The sequence below is a fragment of the Saxophila tyrrhenica genome, assembly GCF_035928015.1.
Source record: "Saxophila tyrrhenica strain CCFEE 5935 chromosome Unknown scaffold_9, whole genome shotgun sequence".
In the NCBI taxonomy this organism is placed as follows: domain Eukaryota; kingdom Fungi; phylum Ascomycota; class Dothideomycetes; order Mycosphaerellales; family Extremaceae; genus Saxophila; species Saxophila tyrrhenica.
In genome coordinates this window covers 1-18,680 of record NW_027041741.1, presented here as the reverse complement: position 1 = coordinate 18,680, position 18,680 = coordinate 1, and the positions used below count along the sequence as shown (strand labels likewise).

Here is an 18,680-nt window from a genome sequence, read left to right as displayed (position 1 = left end):
CCTTTCTACCATGTAACCTGTGCTCTCCTGTCGCAGTCCATCAAAGTAAATCCCTTTCCTCCAATTCGCTCTGCAGCTGTGACGCTGCACCCACTCCTGCGAAGTTGCCCGCTTGCATAGCAGCAAGGACACTCTTGAACGGCGTAGCTGAATCTCCAACAGCGAAACAGCCAGGATTGTTGGTTGCGTTGAATGGCGGCTGTACTTGGATCTCGCCACCAGAGGTTGTCTCCAGACCCAGTTGGCGGATAAGATGTTCGGCATGCTGCTCGACTTTCGGATGGCTCGCGATGAATCCTTCGACAACGGAAGATCCATCCTCGAATGTCACTTCGACTTGGGGACCGCGGTCCACCAGTGAGAGTGAAGCGACCGGCCGTGTGTCGATCGAGATCTTGGAGCTGTGGATGCGATTTCTTAGAGGCTCGACCATTTCTGCTGATCGGTGCGTATAAATGGTGACTTTCTTTGCGAGACGTTTGGCCATTTTCGTTACGTGCATGACCATGTCTGGTGTTGTGTTCTGGCCTCCAGCTAGAACGCCGACTGAATCTGCACCACGCTCTTCGTAGCCGTGGCAGTAGAGGCAGTGGAAGACGCCTTTGCCCCAGCACTCCGCGTACCCCGGGACTTCATCTTCCAGTCTGTCCCTCACACCAGTCGCTAATATGAGCTTGCGGCCGTGGTAGTATTTACCGCGGTTGTCTACTGCTTCGAAGACGCCATCTTCTCGCTTCGAGAGTGTGTTGATGGAGGCTGCTATGTGCTCGATGCTGTGATACCGCTGCTTCAAGTCTTGCAGCACTTTGCCACGAAAGTCGGCGGGGCTTGCATGGTCGAATCCTGGAACGTTGTGCATGTGCTGTACGCCTGCGTTGCGGTAGGCTTTGGAATCCAGGATGATGGCTGTGTGAGCGTGTCGTGCTAGAGCGACCGCCGCTGACAGACCTGCAGGTCCGCCGCCGATGATGAGGGTATCCACAACTGCTGTTGCCATGTCTAAGGTGGTTGAGGTACTGTCGAATGCTAGATTTGATGTGAATGATCTGAGCCCTGCCTTGAAGTCTGGAGATGTATGTACACGACGTGCTTGTTCTTGTTGCCTTGCCTGGGCAGTGGACGACTAGAATATATATACCCCAAGTCTTGAGAAGTCGCCGACATGCTCGATGGAAGAATCCTTCCGAGATCGATCCGTGCGGCTCTACCAAAGCATTTTTTCGGTCATACAACACGCTGGCATCGTCCTGCATCTGGCCCCAGAGGACTATGATCGGGATGCCAGCCAGTATGGCCGATATGGGCCAAAGGCAGAGACGAGCCGCGGTCAGGCGCTTACGTTCTACCTCATTTAATGAGTGTTCACGTTCTTGCTCGAAATAATGCTTGATAGATCTCACGCATCACCGTCGCGGTTGAGATGTTGCAGTACTGTGCATGATAATGTCTTGTCGGAGCATCGATTGTCGTAGTGGTTGTTGTGATGAGAAGCAGAGTTGGCCTCGTAGGCTTGGAAGAAAATGTCTCCGAGCCTCACGCTCGCCGGATCCTTCCCACTAGAGAGGGGATTCCCAAAGCCAACGGCATCTTTGTCCAGGAATATTGTCATCCAGCCGGCCATACCGTCGACGAGTCAAGGGATTGACTCACTGCAGCAAGAGCGGGACAGGGGCCACTGGACTTCAATCACCTCCCTGATCCATCGCAACCATGAAAGAATCTTCCGATGGTCGAGAGCTATCCCATGCGGACTACTGGGACGACCGCTACGCCAATGCCCATGGCCACGAATGGTTCAAGACGTTCGCCGCATTAAGACCTTTCTTCGAGCGACAGCTGATTTCACAGCGTCCACAAGACTCACGGATTCTTCACCTGGGATCGGGAGACAGCACGATACCCGTTGACCTCGCCCGACTCGGCTTCCGCAACCAGCTGTGCGTGGACTTTTCCAAGGTCGTGGTGGACATGATGAATACAGCCGAAGCCAGACAGCTGAGCATTGAGTGGCGGCAGGGAGATGTGCGAGACCTTGTCGATCTGTCGGATGGATGCATCGATGTGGCGTTCGACAAAGGCACGCTGGACGCCATGATCAACGGCAGTCCCTGGAGTCCTCCCGATGACGTGCTGGAGAACACTCGAAAGTATATGGATGAGGTGCTAAGGGTTCTCAAGGACGATGGTGTATTCTTGTATATCACGTTTCGGCAGCCGCACTTTGTGAAACCTTTGCTTAATTACGGTGACCAGTGGGAACTGGAGATGGAGGTGCTGCAGGACGACCCGAATGCTTTCGATTACCATGCCTTCATCCTGCGGAAGACGGCGAGAAAGGATTGAAATGGGATTTTCTGCTGTTCTTTGGAGCTTCCAGCAGGCACCTTCGGGCTCTTGACCCACAGACATCGTTGTATACATCATCGATACTGGCATATATACGGCACATGGACAATGTCACGCCCTTTCCCAGGCTCTCCACCACAGCCCAACATTGGCCGCCACCAGCAGATCTAGCATTTTGACGCCTTCCGGCTGAACAATCAGCTTACCCAACTTCGCTTGCTTACCACCGAATCCACCACCAGCCCTCTCTTGACCGAGCGAGAGATCGATCCTGCCATCCTCAGTGATCATGATTGAGGAGCCGCCGTCGAAATCGTCATCATCACCATCATCCGAAGATCGCAAATGTCGATGACGGTGAAAGTAAGATGAAGGCTTACTCGCCAGAGGTGCCGGTGCGTCGCGTGAGGAAGCGGGCAAATTAAATCGCAGCTCGCTCACTTCAACAACCGCGTTGCCAATCCGGTGCCGGCACTTCAGGCTCTTGCCTGTGGCCGTTGTCACGAACTCACAGCTGCCGTCCCATGGTGTGGTAAAGCTGTAACCTTTGCTCCTCCGATCACCAACGGCACTGAAATCTACGCTGTGGCGCTCTTCCCGCATCGTGGGACGGATCGAGGAGTCCTCAGACGCGTTACTGAAGGACGCGAACTTCCGGTGATTCGAGGTGTAGCTGTGCTCTGCGAAGCGAGATCCGGGCATGAAAAGTCTGCGACGGAAAGTGCCCTCTGGTGCCGGCTCGGACGCGCTGTCTGAGGATGCAGACGATGAGATGCTGGTCCGAGATTGAGTGGCTGAGTTGTTGGAGACGAAATGTGAGTAGCCCGGGTTGGTAATGTCGAGGAACAATGGTGTGCCGCCTTTCTTCGTTCGCCTCTTCCCGGCAGGAACCAGGAACGTTGATGAGCTGACCTCAAGGACAGGCGGATCGTAGATTGATGCCACATTCCACTGCTCACTGGAGCCGGGGCTGCGTCGGATGAGGGTGAGCGAGCCCGGCTCTTGGCGGGATTCAAGCTTCAATTGCTTGATTGTTTCTGGGTGGCTATTGTAGTCACGTTGAAAAGGATTCTGGTGTTCGTCCAGATGAGAAGATCTTCGAAGCAAGCGGAGGTTATCCGCACGCAGCGACGGCTCTTCATACGGAGGTTCTTCTGGTGGAGTCGGCAGTGGCCGTGGTGGAAGGACCGGTAGACTGTGGTGAGAGTTCACACCATTAGTATTGGTGCCCTTGGAATGTACGGGCTTTCGTGAAACTCTCTGCGCATTCACTTCGAGACTCGTTGGCATTGCTTGAACCATTGGCATCGACTCTTCGGTTGGGTATGGCGGACCACTTGTACGGTCTGGTGGTGATGCTGGTACCGCACGTCTTTTCGGCAAAGGCGGCGGTACTTTCTTGGGTAACTCGGCCAGCGTAGGTAGTTGAGAAGCGTTCGAGTTCACCGAGGAAGGCCGTGGGCTGGGTTCCGGCTGCTCGTAATCCTGGTGGGTGCTCACATGCACGTAGTAGAGCGAACTCTGCACGTCTTCTGCGGTGACGACCTTCTCTCGCGGCTTCATGGGAGTCAGAAAGACATCTCTGCTGCCTGGTACCCGAGCAATATACAGGACAAGCGGCTCGGTGGCTGGCGAAATCGAAGCATTTGCATGGAGCGGCGGATTGGCCGCCACCTCGTTGACCGCTTGCAGAGACGTCGCCTCGACTATTGGAGCCATGGTGTCGCCTTTGACAATGCTGCGAGTCCAGAGTGGTCCTCTGGTAGCCTTGATTTAAAGGCCTTATCTGTTCACGCCAGGCAGGCGCATTCCGTTGGCTCAGGCTGGCGCAGTTCTGGAAGACTGCAGCACTTGATTAGGCTATTCCGAGACAGTGGCCCTGAAGACGGTGATGGTGGGATTAGTGTGTACAATGGAGGAGGACCAGGCATGAATACTTGACATATTTGTGGATTACGCGCGCATGGCGTGGCGGGACAGCGCTCAGCCACCGCGAAAGAAGACCGGCCGAGTCCTCTACGATCCAGCGAATCGCTTGCCTCTTGTCTTGGCCTGGACGTCGGCGCAAGATGCCGTGATAGACCAATGTGAGGAAATGTTCGCTCGGAGGACAAGCGGCTCCTTGACAACATGAAGACGAATAGTGGAGCAGGTGAAGTCGCGAAGATAGACTTTCTCGGAGGCCGGGGCGCATTGTTCGGCTGGCCGCCAAGATTTCAGTGGGCTTTCATCGATGCTTCAGGTTCACTTTTTCCCGCCGCTCCCATCACCGCACCTTCTGCTCGCAGCATCTCGCCTTCCCCCGACCTCCCGACAGCAACAATGACGGACTCAGCCGGAGCGGGTCACGAAGATCCCTTGGAAGGTCTCGAGGTACATGGCGCACACGGACATAGTCTAAATCATGAGCTTCGCTAACGGAACCTTTCGCACCTGAAGGAGCGCCTGCAAAGTCACAACAAAGCATTCGAGTCACTTCTGGCCCTCACGCCTGCACGAGAGTACTACGGCAGCCACTTCGTTGACGGTAAGGACCCCAGCGAACAATGGAATCGCAAGAAGCAGACCAAGGAGGAGAAGCGGGCGGCGAAGAAGGCAAAGCTCGACCCCAAGAACAACAAGAGTGCGCTGGATGTGTTGCGGGAGAGGGAGGCCGAGGCGTTGAAGCGGAAGCGCGGTGAGGACAATGATGGGGGTGACGACGAGGAAGGCGATTCGCAGAGTGGCAAGGCGCAGAAGAGAGCCAAGGGCGAGGACGATGCAGATGCTGCCGAGGCACGCCGAAGACAGAAGGTGGACAAGAGAAAAGAGAAGCGGCAGGCAAAGCAGGAGAAAAAGCAAGCAAAGCAGGCCAAAGCGGAGGAGAAGAAGGCGCGGAAGCAGGATCGCCAGCTTGATGAATTGAAGAATGACGGTCGCAAGCAGGATGCAGATGAAGATGCCGAGGAGGGCCCGGCGGAGGACAAGGGAGATGATATGGAGGCGGTTGACTTCTCTGGGCTTACGGATGCGCAAGAGAATGGAATGAAGAGGCCGCATGAGGAGAGGAGTGATGCTGGTTCCGACGTGTCCTCCGCGCCTACAACACCGCTCATTGACAGTCCGGCGTTTGACCTTGGCACAAACCACTCTGCCGCCTCGTCGTCGTCGTCCATCGTACCTCCCTCATCGATCGATCAAGAAACGACCAAACGACCCGCGAAGACCGATACCAAGGCAGCAAGCACAGCATTCAACGGCACTGATCCCGTTAAGACGGACAACAAGCCTACCAACGGCGTCTCATCCCCCAAACCTCACATTCCTAAGATCACCGACGCAGAAAAGACGGAACGACTACGGAAGCGCATCGAAGAACTGCGAGCAGCTCGCAAAGCCGACGACAAGCCTGCGAGGTCACGACAAGAGCTTCTGGAACAGCGGCGGAAGAAGGAAGAACAACGAAAGACGCATAAGAAGGAGCTGCGGAGGAAGGCGAAGGAGGAAGAGGAACGACGGAAAGATGAGCAACTGCGTGGTTCAGGCAGTCCATTGACATCCGACATCTTCAGCCCACGATCGCCACTACCTGCAGACAACGCATACTCCTTCTCCAGGCTTGCGTTTGAGGATGGTACCTCTGCCGATCCAGAGCTACACGCACTGAAAGATGCGCGCAAGAAGAAGGGCCCGCAAGACCCAAAGACTGCCTTGAAGGCAGCGCAGTCGAAGGATTCTCGCATTGCAGGGTACGATGCCGAAAAGCAAGCCGATATCGCCGACAAGGACATGTGGATGAACGCACGGAAGAAAGCGCATGGCGAGAGGGTACGAGACGACACGTCGCTGCTCAAGAAGGCGTTGAAGCGGAAGGAGAAGCAGAAGTCAAAGTCGGAGCAGCAGTGGAAGGAGAGGGAGCAGGCGGTGACGAAGGGCAGGGAGATGAAGCAGAAGAAGCGGGAGACGAATCTGGCGAAGCGGAAGGAGGAGAAGGGTAGTAAGGGGAAGAAAAGTGCTGGGAAGGGTGGCAAGGGAGCCAAAGGAGCGAAGAAGGGGAAGAAGAGGGCTGGATTCGAGGGGAGCTTCAAGGCGTGATAGAATGGTCGTCGTTCAGTGTAGATATGACGACAACCACACTGTACCAATTCGGCACGGCACTCTGCTGCTTTCTGAACTCGGAACGCCCTGCCCACTCTCCGCAATACCAGCATCAGCTTCGCCATACGATGTACACCTGAAACCTTTATGGGGCCTCGCGCGTCTGGACATGTCAGTTCTGGGTATGCATTCTTTCCAGGTATGTACAATATAAACTCAAGTAAAGGTCGTTCAAGTCCCAGTCTTTCCTTCCCGTGTCCAACCTATACGTTATCTGTACGGCGCATCCGCCCTCGCCACCGCCGCCAGCTCCGGCTCCCATTTATCACCATTGCTCAACAGCTTCTCCTTGTTGTACAGCAGCTCCTCCCGCGTCTCCGTCGCATACTCTGCGTTCGGGCTCTCGACAATCGCATCCACAGGACAGCTCTCCTGGCAGAAGCCGCAGTAGATGCACTTGGTCATGTCGATGTCGTAGCGTGTCGTCCGTCGCGAGCCGTCTTCCCGCTCCTCCGCCTCAATGGTGATGGCTTGTGCAGGGCAGATGGCTTCGCAGAGCTTGCAGGCGATGCAGCGTTCTTCGCCGGTTGGATAGCGGCGCAGGGCGTGCTCGCCTCGGAAGCGGGGTGAGATGGGGCCCTTTTCGAAGGGGTAGTAGATTGTGTATCTGTAAAGACATCAGCATTGTCCTGGCGTAGAACGAGCGGGAGAAGCACTCACGGTGGGCGGAAGAACTGCTCAAGCACGACGTACATCCCCCGCATCATCTCGGTGAGGAGGAAGTAGTTGCCGGCCTGGTCCCACACACTCTCCTTCTTCTCGTTCCATCGCGCGGGTCGCTGTTGGCGGAAGTTGGCGGTGGGGGGACCTGATGTGGTTGCTGCTCTAGCGGTGGTGGTGGAGAAGGCGGCGAATTGGTGGCGGGGCGCGGTGGTGAGGTTCTGAGTGGCGCGGGTGCGGGCGAGCGCTGTCAATGCCCGGGGTGTCGCCATAGTCGTGGGGAGGAGAAGATGAAGGTGGTTGTGTGGCAAGAGGTCCTTTAGTGGTCGAGTTGGAAGCGACGTCGCTGTGGCCAATGATGTGCTTGATTATCTGAAGTTCTGCCAAGCCATCTTCGGAGCCTCCCGTGTCCGTCTTCTCCTTGCACGTATGCCTTTCCAGCAACACGTTGTCAGTCCCTGTGGCCGTTGTGCAGAATCACGGTTTATACAGAACGCTCAAGTGGAAAGGACGAAACCATAGGGATTGGCGTGGATGAGGAATCTTTACAATCCTGCTTCCAACCGGCCAGCGTTAGGAACGAGCAGACCGGCTCCGCGGATGGCCTTTTCTCAGGAAACATGAACCCATTGGCTTGAGTACGGTACAAGGCGCACTCGACGAATCCATGCGGAGCGCGAGCAACGTGTGTCTGCAAGAATCTATCCTCAGAGCTCGAGACCCAGCCACGAGGCGACCATACCTTTCCCCTTCCCAAGCCGGCCATGCTGCTGCACATATCATGCCTGTGACAATCTACGTCCCCAAGGAGCTTGAAGATCGAGACCGACGCTTCTGAATCGGCTTTCAACGACTGAGCTCAAGTGCCGAGCCTGCTGGCCACCTCCGGGAGCAGGAATAGCAGCGTTGACTCGTACGTCCGCCACACCATCCAAGGGGAGCGCTCCGAGGGTCGCCTTGAGTGTCCAGCTAATATTTCGTGCCCAATATCTGGGCCGTGTTCTAACAGGTATCTTCGGGCCGCCTTTCAACTGCGCATTGCCTTCAAGCCTGTACCCTTCTCTCCGTGTGCCACGTTGCGGAGCCATCATGCACGCACCATCATGTACGCCTCAAGCCTGCTCTGCTGGTGTGCGGCAGCTGGAGCAGTGTGCCAAGGAGGAAGCAATATGGGTTCTGTCTATTCATGGCGCGGGGGAGCTGTGAGTCCAACAGCGGACCGTGTACTTACCCGCTTTCATCGATCCTCCCTAATCTGTACAGCTTGATTCACCGGTTCGGTTTGCCCCCAATTGACGCACTGGAGCCAGCGACTCAAGTACACTCGGGGCTCGCGGCTTGCGGCGCCGCTTCATGGCATCTCGACCATCACATTTGTGACCTCATCTTTGCGAGCTGGAGATTCCAACCTCCTTGCGGCTTTTGCCTGTCTCACCAGCCGTGTTCAAGCCTTCTAGCTGTGTGGTATCAGTTCGAGAAGTCCGACGGCCTTGCAGTACAAATTGCTTCTTCCAAGGTCTCGCCCCTACTATTCTGGGAGAACACGTGCAGTCGCTGCTCGGTGACACCGCACTTGTGGCATGCTGCGACATAGCAGAGAGTCGATCTGCAAGAACTGTACTGCATTGTGACTGTTGATGCAATGTTTTGCCTTGGCGGCATACATGAAGACGCCACTCGTCCAAGGTCAGTCACCTATCAGGCTTATGCAAACTGGTGAGAGCGGGCCAATGATTTGGTGGCAAGCCTGGAACGAATGCGATCTGACCAGGGACTCGTCATTTCAGATGTGGGGAAGCACCCGAAATACTGGGGAAGGCTGCGACTGGCCACTGTGCAGTATTTTCGGTCACAAGCAAGCTGTTTCGGGCAGATGCATTTGCAATGCACGGGCATCTGGGATTTGAGGCGTTGTGGCTTTTCCTGGCTTCGGTGTCTGCCGCGCGGGCGGATGTCTTCAATCATCCACCAGAAGAAGTGCTGTACCGTGCTGACCGACAGCTTGGACGACACGCCGCAGGATACAACATATTGCGGCGCGGTGTCTGCCCGCAATTTGGATAAATCAACCCCAGAGCATTTTCAATCAAAACGGCTGAGATATCCTGCATGGAGCATGCCGAATGTGGACGTCGCAAACACGCCAGAGCCCTCCGCATCTGTTCTTGAACCAGGCTCCCCCAAAAGACGATGCGGCTCATGCAGCTGCATGGAGTCTGGGGAGGTGATGGACGCACGCCAACGAGCTGTCGGGACACGTCGATCAGCCGTCATGGCCAACCGCCTCTTCACACGCTGCATCTGCCTCTCCACTTCACGCCGTCCAGGCCCTCGACCATGCAGGAAGTATTGCTGCAATCCTGCTGGCATGTAAGCCCCAGATGCAGTTGAGCCTGTCGAGACGTTGTTTGGACAGACGCAACATGTACAAGCTGTCCAATGAAGAGATGCTGGAAGCGAGCAGTTCCGCTTACGATGTGACTGCCGTCAGGCCATGGTCCACACATGGTAGGACTGAACCCAAGCCGACTTCTCAATGTCTTCCTCGTAAGTATAAAGTTTTGCTCCCCACCCCTTCTCATGCTGCCATCCCAGCCTCATGCTTGCAATTCTTTCGCTCCACTAAGTAACATCATTCGAAATCCACACTCGCTCCACCATCATGCGTTTCTCCATCTTGTGTATGCTTCTGGCATGTCTGATCGAGATCCATGCCGAGCCCATTCCCACGGTGGATAACCTTGTCCGCCGAGGCCAATCCACCAAGGACAAGAACAAGAATAAGAGCACCTGCAAGACTCTGACGACGACCAAAACAAGCGTGATCACGAGCATCATCTCGAAGCCCGCAACGACCAAGGTCCAGACGACCACCAAGTACTCAACAACTACGAAGTACTCAACAACCACCAAGTATTCAACAACGACGAAGCCGGCCGAGACCAAAACGATCTCCACGTGCGAGACCACGCCAACGATCACGAAGACTGAGACTCAACCAGGAACCACCGAAACGATCTCCAAGTGCGAGAGCACGCCAACGATAACAAAAACTGAGACGCAAATCCAGACCCAAACGAAACCGGCAGAAACGGAGACCATCACAAAGACCCAGCCTGCAGAAACCAAAACAGAGACTCAGTTCCAGACCGACACTAAAACGGAAACAAAAACGGAGACGAAGCAGACGACTTGCGAGACCAAGCCCGCAGAAACCATCACGAAGCCCGCCGAAACTAAGACGGAAACGAAGGCGGAGACCATCACAAAATGCGAGAATACGGCTAAGGAGACGATTACTAAGACTGAGACCAAGGAACAGACTAAGACCGAGACCAAGGAACAGGAGACTATCACAAAGTGCCCGGATTCTCCTCCATCCACGACGACCAAGACGGTGGTTTCGACCTACACCTCCTGCAAGAAGTCTTGAAGCTGAGATGCATGGCTCGGAGGTGGAAAGCATGCCGGAGGAGCCGCTCACGGTCATTTGTCGGGTGATTTGGAGGAAAGGCTGCGCTGGATTTCACGGCCGCTCTTGTTTCGTTGCGCACACACGCTCGAGGTAGTTGTTCGTACGTTGGTATGGAAGCACATGCTTTTGTCTTTACTTTCCAGCAGGCCGCCCTCTTTTGCTGGTCAGACAATATGCCTGATCATGGTCTGATGATGTCCAGGACAGTATCGATGTAGATTGAAGTGGATGTGATCCAGTATCTTACACTTCAAGCTTGCCTGGCTGTGCTACCTCTGCTCCGCATCAACGCCTTCTCCGTTTCAGTTTGCCAGACAGGAGCCCATCTTGCCGCATCTCATTTGTCATCCACAACCGACTAATGTCATATTGCAAGCATCCCGCCGGGTTGAAGCTCGAATGCATCTCAGCCGACTGTTCCCAATCGAAGATGACCATCGACCGCGCACTCGCGTCCAGGGTTCACTTTCTCGCACCTGTAATGGCTGAGAAGCACCTACCTGTTCTCCCAACGAGCGAGGGATGTGCACCGCACGTTCTTGCGCTCTGACCAAACTCGTTCGGTGTGGGTGGAGTAGTAGGAGGCATCGCAGCACAGCAGAGAGTTGCCCTCCCGATACAAGGGTTTGGTAGAGGCACTTGAAACCGACCTCGCACCGAGCTAAATGATTCATGCTACCGTGCCCGGAGCTGTGAAGACGTTGATCTTCGATGGAATCCTGAACGCCGAGCAGCAAGGACTCTTCAAGCAAGCAGCAGGAGGATGATGAAGAAGAGCACCGCGGAGACCTGCCTGTCGTTGCTGAGAGATCGGAGCGCAATTGGACAGCAGGTGTGCAGTGTCTCGATGGCCGAGTTTGTCACTGCTGGGGTCCAAGGGGCGGCTTGATTTGCGACGCATGTGGAGTACTTGGCCATCGACGAAGGATGGAGAGTTGCATTGTCGGGAATTATACTCTGGTGCCAATGCCATGTGCACAGCCTGGTTGTCTGGAAGGATTGGATGCAACTGAGCAAGGGCACGCATCCTGAGCGGTTGCTCATTGCGGGGTGGCATGTAGATGGTAGACGGCAGACAGGCTCTCCACTCGATACATTCCTGCGCGGAAGGTTGCCTTGATCGATTGAGAGATCCTGTCCCTCCAGAGACCAGGCTCGCGAATGTTGCGGTGCAGATGGTCATTGAATGACCTGAGGTTATCGGAAGGTCGGAAGTAGTGGTTTGATTAAGGCAGTTTCAGAACAACCTCACAGTAAAACTCAATTGAACGCGTCTCGTATGCCAAGTCGTGGCGTTCGGTGCCGTACCGTACACCTCCGGAATTCCTCCTCACGTTCTACATACATCGTCTTACGATTGGCTTGGGAGATACCCTCCACGGCCTTGGACGAAGAAGGATGGTACGCCACTGCTCGGTCCACTGCCTCTCGTTGTCTCGAACAACGACGACGACGACGACGACGACGACGACCAGACGTCCATGGAGCCTGGAGGACATGGACACAAACATGGCTTCTTGCAACCATCTAATGAACGCATTTCTCATTAACTGGCTCCACTGGATGCCGCGATGGCGATTCGGTACCGGTCCAGGATAGAAACAGAAGCCACCATCTCATCAGTGACCGAACCCAAGATATCGCCGCCGCGCTGCGTCACACGACACCACCACCACGAAGGATGAGGATTCCAAGCTTGGCCGACTCTGACGGTGCAGAGGATTTACAGCTTTGGTGATCCTTCTCATCACCATGAAACGTGGAGATGCGTCGATGAGTTATGGCGACGAATTGAGAGGGCGAAAGTGACTCGGCATCCCAAAGGATCTCTGGCACTGCCTCTCTTCTCGTTTTGGGGCATGGCGAAGGGTATAAAGATGGGCTTCGAGGCGCCGTGGTTCCACTACGCTCAGCATTCTGCTCGGCCTGCCGACCTCACGACCTCGCTCCCTCATGATGCGTGCCTCAATTGCAGCCCTCCCGGCCATTGTGGCCTGTGCCCTTGCCGGTCCTTTGCCAGTCCCGGCCGTGGCCCCCAAAGCAACCCCAGCTCCGACCCTCCCAGCTCGTGCTATGAAGAGACAAGATTCGACTTTCTCGTATCCGGCGTCGGGATGTGTTTCGACGAGCTTCGCCGAAGCCACGATCACACAAACCCTCTTCGATACAGATACTAACAGTGACATTGTCTCAAGCACTAGCATGATCACTGTCACTGGTGATTATGGCTGCGTTTGTGCTCCGAGCAGCATCGCAGGACTGTTCACTGACCTTGGTCTCTCTGGTACCGGATATGTAGGCAGGATGAACTGATTTCCACTACCACCGTCGTTTGCTGATGGTCCACTAGGTCTATTGCGCGACTGGCAGCCCGTACTTGACAGAAGATGCCGTGAGCACAATCACTGTGAGTGCTCCCTCAAAGTGGACTGCGCATCTTCCAAGGCGAGAGCTGATCTCCGCAGGCCGAGAACGCTGCCCTTTGCACACAGTCGAAGAACCAGAATTTCTGGAATTCGTACAGCATGTCAGACTTTATTGTCAGCCAGGCCACGGAGATGGCGCCTTACCAGACAGGCTTCTCCGACACGGTGTATGCAATCTTACCATGCGGGCTGTGAGAACATGCTGACATTGTCCTCTGTAGCGAAGAGAAGTTGCCCAACCTAAGCTCTGAGGACTACCAGTGTAGTTGGAGCTATGGCGGTACGCACTGTGATGCTGGGCCTGTCATTGACAGCTGCCCGCAAAACCCACAGTTTGCGTATATCGAGATTGCGACAATTAATCTGGTCAATTACCTGGATGACATCTTTCAAGCGTTCCAGACTGTGGTATGCATGGAGTCGACACTACTACAGCTTTTTTGGTGCTAACAAATACCTTCAGATCACGACGGTGACGCCGGCATTTGCGGGCTTCCCTGGTACCTTCAATCCAAACAATATTACCACATTACCAGGAGATGACCCAGCTGGGCTCGCGGGAGCAGCGTCGTACTTCGTAGGTAAGTCACAGCTTGCCCTTCTGGCCCCTTCCTACTATCTGGAACGACGTTCACGACGAATACTGACCGCGTTCAGGATCGTTGGCTGCCCTGGTACCAGGGTTTGGCCTTTTCGCTGAGGGATCTACAGCTGCAGCACGCTTTGGACAGCTAGGCGCCGCTGCATACGCCGCTGGCTCGGTGGCGGGCATCTCCGAATTTAGTGACGAGTCTGGGAACATTGAGACTCAGGTGAGTTTGGGCAGCACACATGTTCATGCCAGAGAAGGCTGTGTTCCTGGAAGCCATGCGCTCACATTTATCTTTAGTTCTCTGACTTCGCTGCCATCTCGAAAATGCTTAGTCGGCTATCAGACGCTTTAGCCTCGACCTTCTCGACCTTTGTCACTAGTCGTATGAACGAAGCTCCTCCCGAAGGTTTTGAGACCGACCCAACTCACCTACCAATGCTGCTCGCCGACGGCACTTTCGCAGAACCCCACCCGCCTTTCAGCCTGAGCCAGGCGGAGAACCTAACTGCAGCAATTGCTGGGCCTGGCATAAACCTACTGTGGCAGTATGGCTCGACTGTCATTGCAAAGGTGAACAGGAACAATCTGGCGGTGGACCCTTGCGAGGGAGACAATTTGTTCCCAGCCGATGTGAAGTATTGCGACCCAGAAGGCAACATGTTTGTCTTACAAACAAAGCCGGTGGATGGGAATGAGTGGGGTGGCCGAATGGACGAGGTTGGGCTCGATGACCCGACGAAATGGGCTGTTCCCGGGTTCGACACCATTGGCGATTGGTTCCTCACGGTAGTTCCCTCACGAGCGAGAACATCCCATGCCGAAGAAGTAGGCTGACCATACAACCCTTCTGTGTATAGGTGCAAGACATTACGCAGTCCTCCTGGAGCAATCAGCAGGAATTCGGTCCGGCATCCACCGGTCCAGAACCCGAGGACTTCCTCAACGACTTGATCTTGAGGGCGCCGACGACGCTCCCTCGTCAGGACTACATATTCTTCAACCTCTGGGTCTGCGACTTCGATCAGAACGATCTTACGGGTGCCGCTGGAACGAGACTCCAGGATGAATGTGGTGATGCCACCGAAGAGAACGCCCAGTGCTACTTTTACTTTCAGCTGATTGCTGTGTGTCCATGTAGGTTCTGTCGCGTTCCTGCGGGCGGTTTGACGGAGAGCTGACCATATGCAGTACAATTCCCGGATGGCACTGGTCCTTCCAAGTGGCCTTGGGGCTACGTTTGGCTGCTTGGTGGGGAAGGCGACGGGTTTACGACTCCTCCAGATGAGGAGTGAGCGTATTGCTTCAGTGGTCGGATGGATCGAATGACGAGTGATCTGCTTGAGCACGACTGCTTGCAGGTGTTGGGTGGGTCGTCTCGAGCAGGATGTTGTGCGTGGTGGTTGTTACTTGGAAACGCTTAGACGAAGAACAGCTGCCAACGGAGAGAAGGGATAGGTGTGGTGCTCCCGTTCTATGCTCCCTGAATCCACTTGTAGCTCGCATCCATTGGACACTGTCCATGCTTGCTTACGCGGTTCGCCACTCCAAAGAGTACCGGGCCACTGCATGGTAAGCGTTGACGAAGCGAATGAAGCTTCTCACGCGGTCAAGCCCACTTTCTGCAGCATGGAGTGAGATGCAGAGGCTACCAAGCCAAGAGAACTCGCTGGTCAAACCAGGCACCCTCAACCGCAGTCGGGAACTGGACAAGACTGCTTATCACTATGACAATACCAGGCCACATGAATGATCTACTTGTCTTGCTATACCATATGAATCGTGCAAGTGGTTCGTGATACTTCTTACGGCTGACGTGATGCGGCTGATAATCTCCACATTGCTTATTATTCTCTCTGCCCATCCGTACATCGTCGCCTTCCTCCGGCGCATCGAGCGTATCATGTTGCATTGTCCTTGCGGCTACGTCAAGGTGTAGCAAGCAGCTTCACACCGCGGCCCCTGGCATGGTTGAAATGTGTACGGAGTACTGTACGCTGATGTCTCTCCGTGTTGTGGAGATTGGATAGAAAGCCGAGGAGGCTGGAGCGAAGACATGCCAACGCCGCTAAAAGCTTGCCAAGAAGAACGGGCTGGACTCAATGCAAAGAACCGCAAGGCAAGGCAGGCGACCTTCTTCAACAAGACTAACGCCGCGAGATAAACTGATAGCGAGAGAATCGGCGGAATGCAGGCTCTGCGACCGCTGCCAGAGCACTCCAAAATGTCGCTTCCTCGCCCTCGCTGCGAATCAAGACCTTGTACCGGCCTCCGACAAAGCACGACCTTCTCGCCAGGATGAGAGCAACACTCCCGCCTCTCATTAATGCGCTCTGCATTCTGGCCTCATTGCCAACAGCCTCGACCGCACCGGTCAAGCCACGAGATGGCCTCCAGGTCCGCCTCTCAGTCGCAGATGGCCTGATCGCCAACCCAGTTGACGGGCGAGTTGTGTTGATGTTCGCACCTCCTGGCGTTAATCCCTTGGACAACTGGGATGTCGTCGACACTCCGGATGCCTTGTACGGCAAAAACGTCTACCACATGCGCACGCAGAAGCCGGTCACGCTCGCAGGCGGCTCAGCGCGCAATACCGACAGAGGTGTCTGGGGCTTTCCAAACACGACGCTCGACCAAGTCCCGGCAGGTCTGTACAGCGTGCAAGCTTTCGTGAACATCTATCAAACCGTCACAAGAAGTGATGGCTCCGTTGTCAAGGTGGACTTCCCATGTGGCGACGGCGCTCCGTCGGTCGATGGTTACGGAAGTCTGAAAACGCCTGTCACAAACGTCTCCATCTCTAGCGGCCCGCAAATTCTGGACCTGATGTTCAGCGCCATTGAGCCGTATCCCCAGCTTAACGGCACGGAGATCGGTGGCTGCAACCAAGGAAACTACGCCGACACGCAGTATCTAAAGCATGTCAAGATCCGATCCACAGCGCTGAGCGAATTCTGGGGTTTGGATATGTTCGTTGGCGCAAATGTGCTGCTGCCTCATGGCTACGTCAACGGTACCACGAGGTACCCAGTCATTTACCACCAGAATCATTGGGATGAGGGCAATGGAGCGTACTACTACGGGACCGATCTAGACTTCACTCGACAGTGGCAGACTGGAGTAATTCCAGGCGCCAACAACCGCTCTTCTGGACGACCGACACCGAAATTCATCATCGTCCAGTTCCGCCACGAAGCTCCGTTCTACGACGACTCTTATGCTGTGAACAACGCCAATTTGGGCCCCTACGGTGACGCCATCAACGAAGAACTCATCCCGTACATTGACCAGACGTTCAGAACAATTCGACAGCCTTACGCACGTGTGCAGGACGGCGGTTCTACGGGCGGCTGGGTGTCCGCCGCTAGTCTAATCTTCCGGCCGGACTTGATGGGCGTTTGTTTCTCATCCTACCCGGACAGTCTGGACTTTAACAGTTCGTACTTTCGTAGGCAACGCCAAAGAGAAAAATGCTAATTCGCTTCAGGGTGTGATACTCTTTGATACGCTGAGTCAAAAGCATGCTGATCAAGCCTCGCAAGACATCAAGCAATCCCTCTCTATTCATCAAGCAGTGCCTACCACTTTGACGATGGAAGTCCTATTCCTTCTATAAGGCAGCTTGCCAGGAACGGCTCTGAAAGACTTCTGGCAACCGTCGAGGTACGGCATCCCGTCTTGATGTCTGGAACATTTGCTGATTTTGACATGTGCTTTAGCAAGAGAACCATTGGTAAGAATGTCGTTCTACACCTGTCTTCCGAATGCTGACGAGCTGGTTTAGGGAACTCACCTTCGGAACTTCATCGCGAAGTCGGCTTCAGTGGTAGGAGATTGGACAAAACTGTACTGTGTGGGAAACGTCTACTAATCGTCTGCCTTTCTGCCCGCAGGGATGTGTGGAACGCTGTCTTCGGCGTCCAGGGATTTAACAACGTAAGTGCAAAGACCATCCACCACATTCAGCGATTACTGTTTCGCGGGCGCATGGACTGACCATGCCCCTGCTCATGGCAGTATCCACTCGAGCCTTGGGACAAGGTGACCGGTGTCATTTATCCTGGCGCTGTGGAGTATTGGCGGCACATGGACCTCTCACGTATGTGCAGACTCACTTACAGACAACTCTCGCCATCAGGCAAACTGCTAATTTGCCTTCCTCGCACTTAGATTACATTACCGACAACTGGGACAACGATTTGAATCTTGGCGCTGTGCTGAGGAACCGCATCTTCATCTACGTTGGAACCGCGGATAATTACTATCTCAATCTCGGCGTCGAGCAGTTCGAAGTGCGGCGCCCTGTTTCTCCCCGTCCTCCTGACAGAAAGACTCTTGCTTACTTTGCTGTCGACAGGCCAACGTGAATGGCCGAGGAGGTCCTGGTTGGGCCAACGTGACGATTCTACCCAACGAGGAGCACGGCGGCAATTACCAGCTCCGGGATACGTGGAACTACCTCCAACTCGTATCAGACTGGGTAGGTACCAATGCCGACGGGTGCTTTCAGATCATTCAAGAGAAATGGCAATTCACCGCGCTCCAAGGCCATCTAAACACTGTTCAGCCTCCAGTCATCTGCTGACCCTCTATTCATCGATCCTGTAGGTCCGAGATCACGCACCCAACGGAGCCACACCGCTCACAGCGGCTCAGACGGCACCGAGTGCCCGCGGCAACCGATGGGAAGACGTTCTTGCATACGGCGGTCACAGCGCCGCGGTTGCCCGACAGGCGGATCCAGAGGTCTCGAGCGGTGACTCGTGCAAGCCTGGATCAACCATTTCTGCTTCTCCCGGCCGATGGGATCCTGGTATGTCGCTGTCAGCTATGTGGATGATCAACAGTAGGCAGCGTGGTCGGGAGTTTGCTGTCTACGAGGACGAAAGCGTGAGCTTTGAGGTACCATCAAAGGCGAATACTGTCGAGCTTGTCGTGACTGGCAAGAAGCGTGGGTATACGACGGAGACAAGACATAGCAACAAGGTGGAAGTGAAGGCATAATCGGATTCGTTAAGATGGGTTAGGGTTAGGGTTAGGGTTAGGG

At 54.9% G+C, this 18,680-nt stretch overlaps 8 protein-coding genes across 8 annotated transcripts; 5 read left to right on the top strand and 3 right to left on the bottom strand.

Annotated features, from left to right (window-relative positions):
- Positions 1–40: 40 nt before the first annotated feature.
- On the bottom strand, positions 41–997 carry LTR77_005915 (uncharacterized protein; the record flags this gene model as incomplete). The annotated part of the gene is made up of 1 exon (XM_064803157.1): positions 41–997. One exon carries the CDS (start codon positions 995–997, stop codon positions 41–43), a length of 957 nt encoding a protein of 318 aa, XP_064658072.1.
- Positions 998–1,710: 713 nt separating this feature from the next.
- Positions 1,711–2,343, top strand: LTR77_005914 (uncharacterized protein; the record flags this gene model as incomplete). The annotated part of the gene is made up of 1 exon (XM_064803156.1): positions 1,711–2,343. One exon carries the CDS (start codon positions 1,711–1,713, stop codon positions 2,341–2,343), a length of 633 nt encoding a protein of 210 aa, XP_064658071.1.
- A 114-nt stretch (positions 2,344–2,457) lies between these two features.
- On the bottom strand, positions 2,458–4,065 carry LTR77_005913 (uncharacterized protein; the record flags this gene model as incomplete). Its single annotated transcript, XM_064803155.1, is given in 2 exon segments — positions 2,458–3,831; positions 3,847–4,065. 2 exon segments carry the CDS (start codon positions 4,063–4,065, stop codon positions 2,458–2,460), a joined length of 1,593 nt encoding a protein of 530 aa, XP_064658070.1.
- Positions 4,066–4,476: 411 nt separating this feature from the next.
- LTR77_005912 (uncharacterized protein) lies at positions 4,477–6,420 on the top strand (the record flags this gene model as incomplete). Its single annotated transcript, XM_064803154.1, has 2 exons — positions 4,477–4,719; positions 4,786–6,420. 2 exons carry the CDS (start codon positions 4,477–4,479, stop codon positions 6,418–6,420), a joined length of 1,878 nt encoding a protein of 625 aa, XP_064658069.1.
- Positions 6,421–6,693: 273 nt separating this feature from the next.
- On the bottom strand, positions 6,694–7,415 carry NdufS8 (ndufs8, ubiquinone oxidoreductase 23 kd subunit; the record flags this gene model as incomplete). The annotated part of the gene is made up of 2 exons (XM_064803153.1): positions 6,694–7,090; positions 7,144–7,415. The coding sequence occupies 2 exons, from the start codon at positions 7,413–7,415 to the stop codon at positions 6,694–6,696; spliced, it is 669 nt and encodes a 222-aa protein (XP_064658068.1).
- Positions 7,416–9,805: 2,390 nt separating this feature from the next.
- Positions 9,806–10,576, top strand: LTR77_005910 (uncharacterized protein; the record flags this gene model as incomplete). The annotated part of the gene is made up of 1 exon (XM_064803152.1): positions 9,806–10,576. One exon carries the CDS (start codon positions 9,806–9,808, stop codon positions 10,574–10,576), a length of 771 nt encoding a protein of 256 aa, XP_064658067.1.
- Positions 10,577–12,820: 2,244 nt separating this feature from the next.
- Positions 12,821–14,928, top strand: LTR77_005909 (uncharacterized protein; the record flags this gene model as incomplete). Its single annotated transcript, XM_064803151.1, has 9 exons — positions 12,821–12,913; positions 12,969–13,025; positions 13,084–13,211; positions 13,266–13,452; positions 13,508–13,625; positions 13,702–13,856; positions 13,934–14,461; positions 14,494–14,770; positions 14,825–14,928. 9 exons carry the CDS (start codon positions 12,821–12,823, stop codon positions 14,926–14,928), a joined length of 1,647 nt encoding a protein of 548 aa, XP_064658066.1.
- A 1,003-nt stretch (positions 14,929–15,931) lies between these two features.
- Positions 15,932–18,637, top strand: LTR77_005908 (uncharacterized protein; the record flags this gene model as incomplete). Its single annotated transcript, XM_064803150.1, has 8 exons — positions 15,932–17,069; positions 17,251–17,296; positions 17,353–17,366; positions 17,418–17,569; positions 17,651–17,732; positions 17,804–17,925; positions 17,991–18,113; positions 18,242–18,637. The coding sequence occupies 8 exons, from the start codon at positions 15,932–15,934 to the stop codon at positions 18,635–18,637; spliced, it is 2,073 nt and encodes a 690-aa protein (XP_064658065.1).
- Positions 18,638–18,680: the final 43 nt, after the last annotated feature.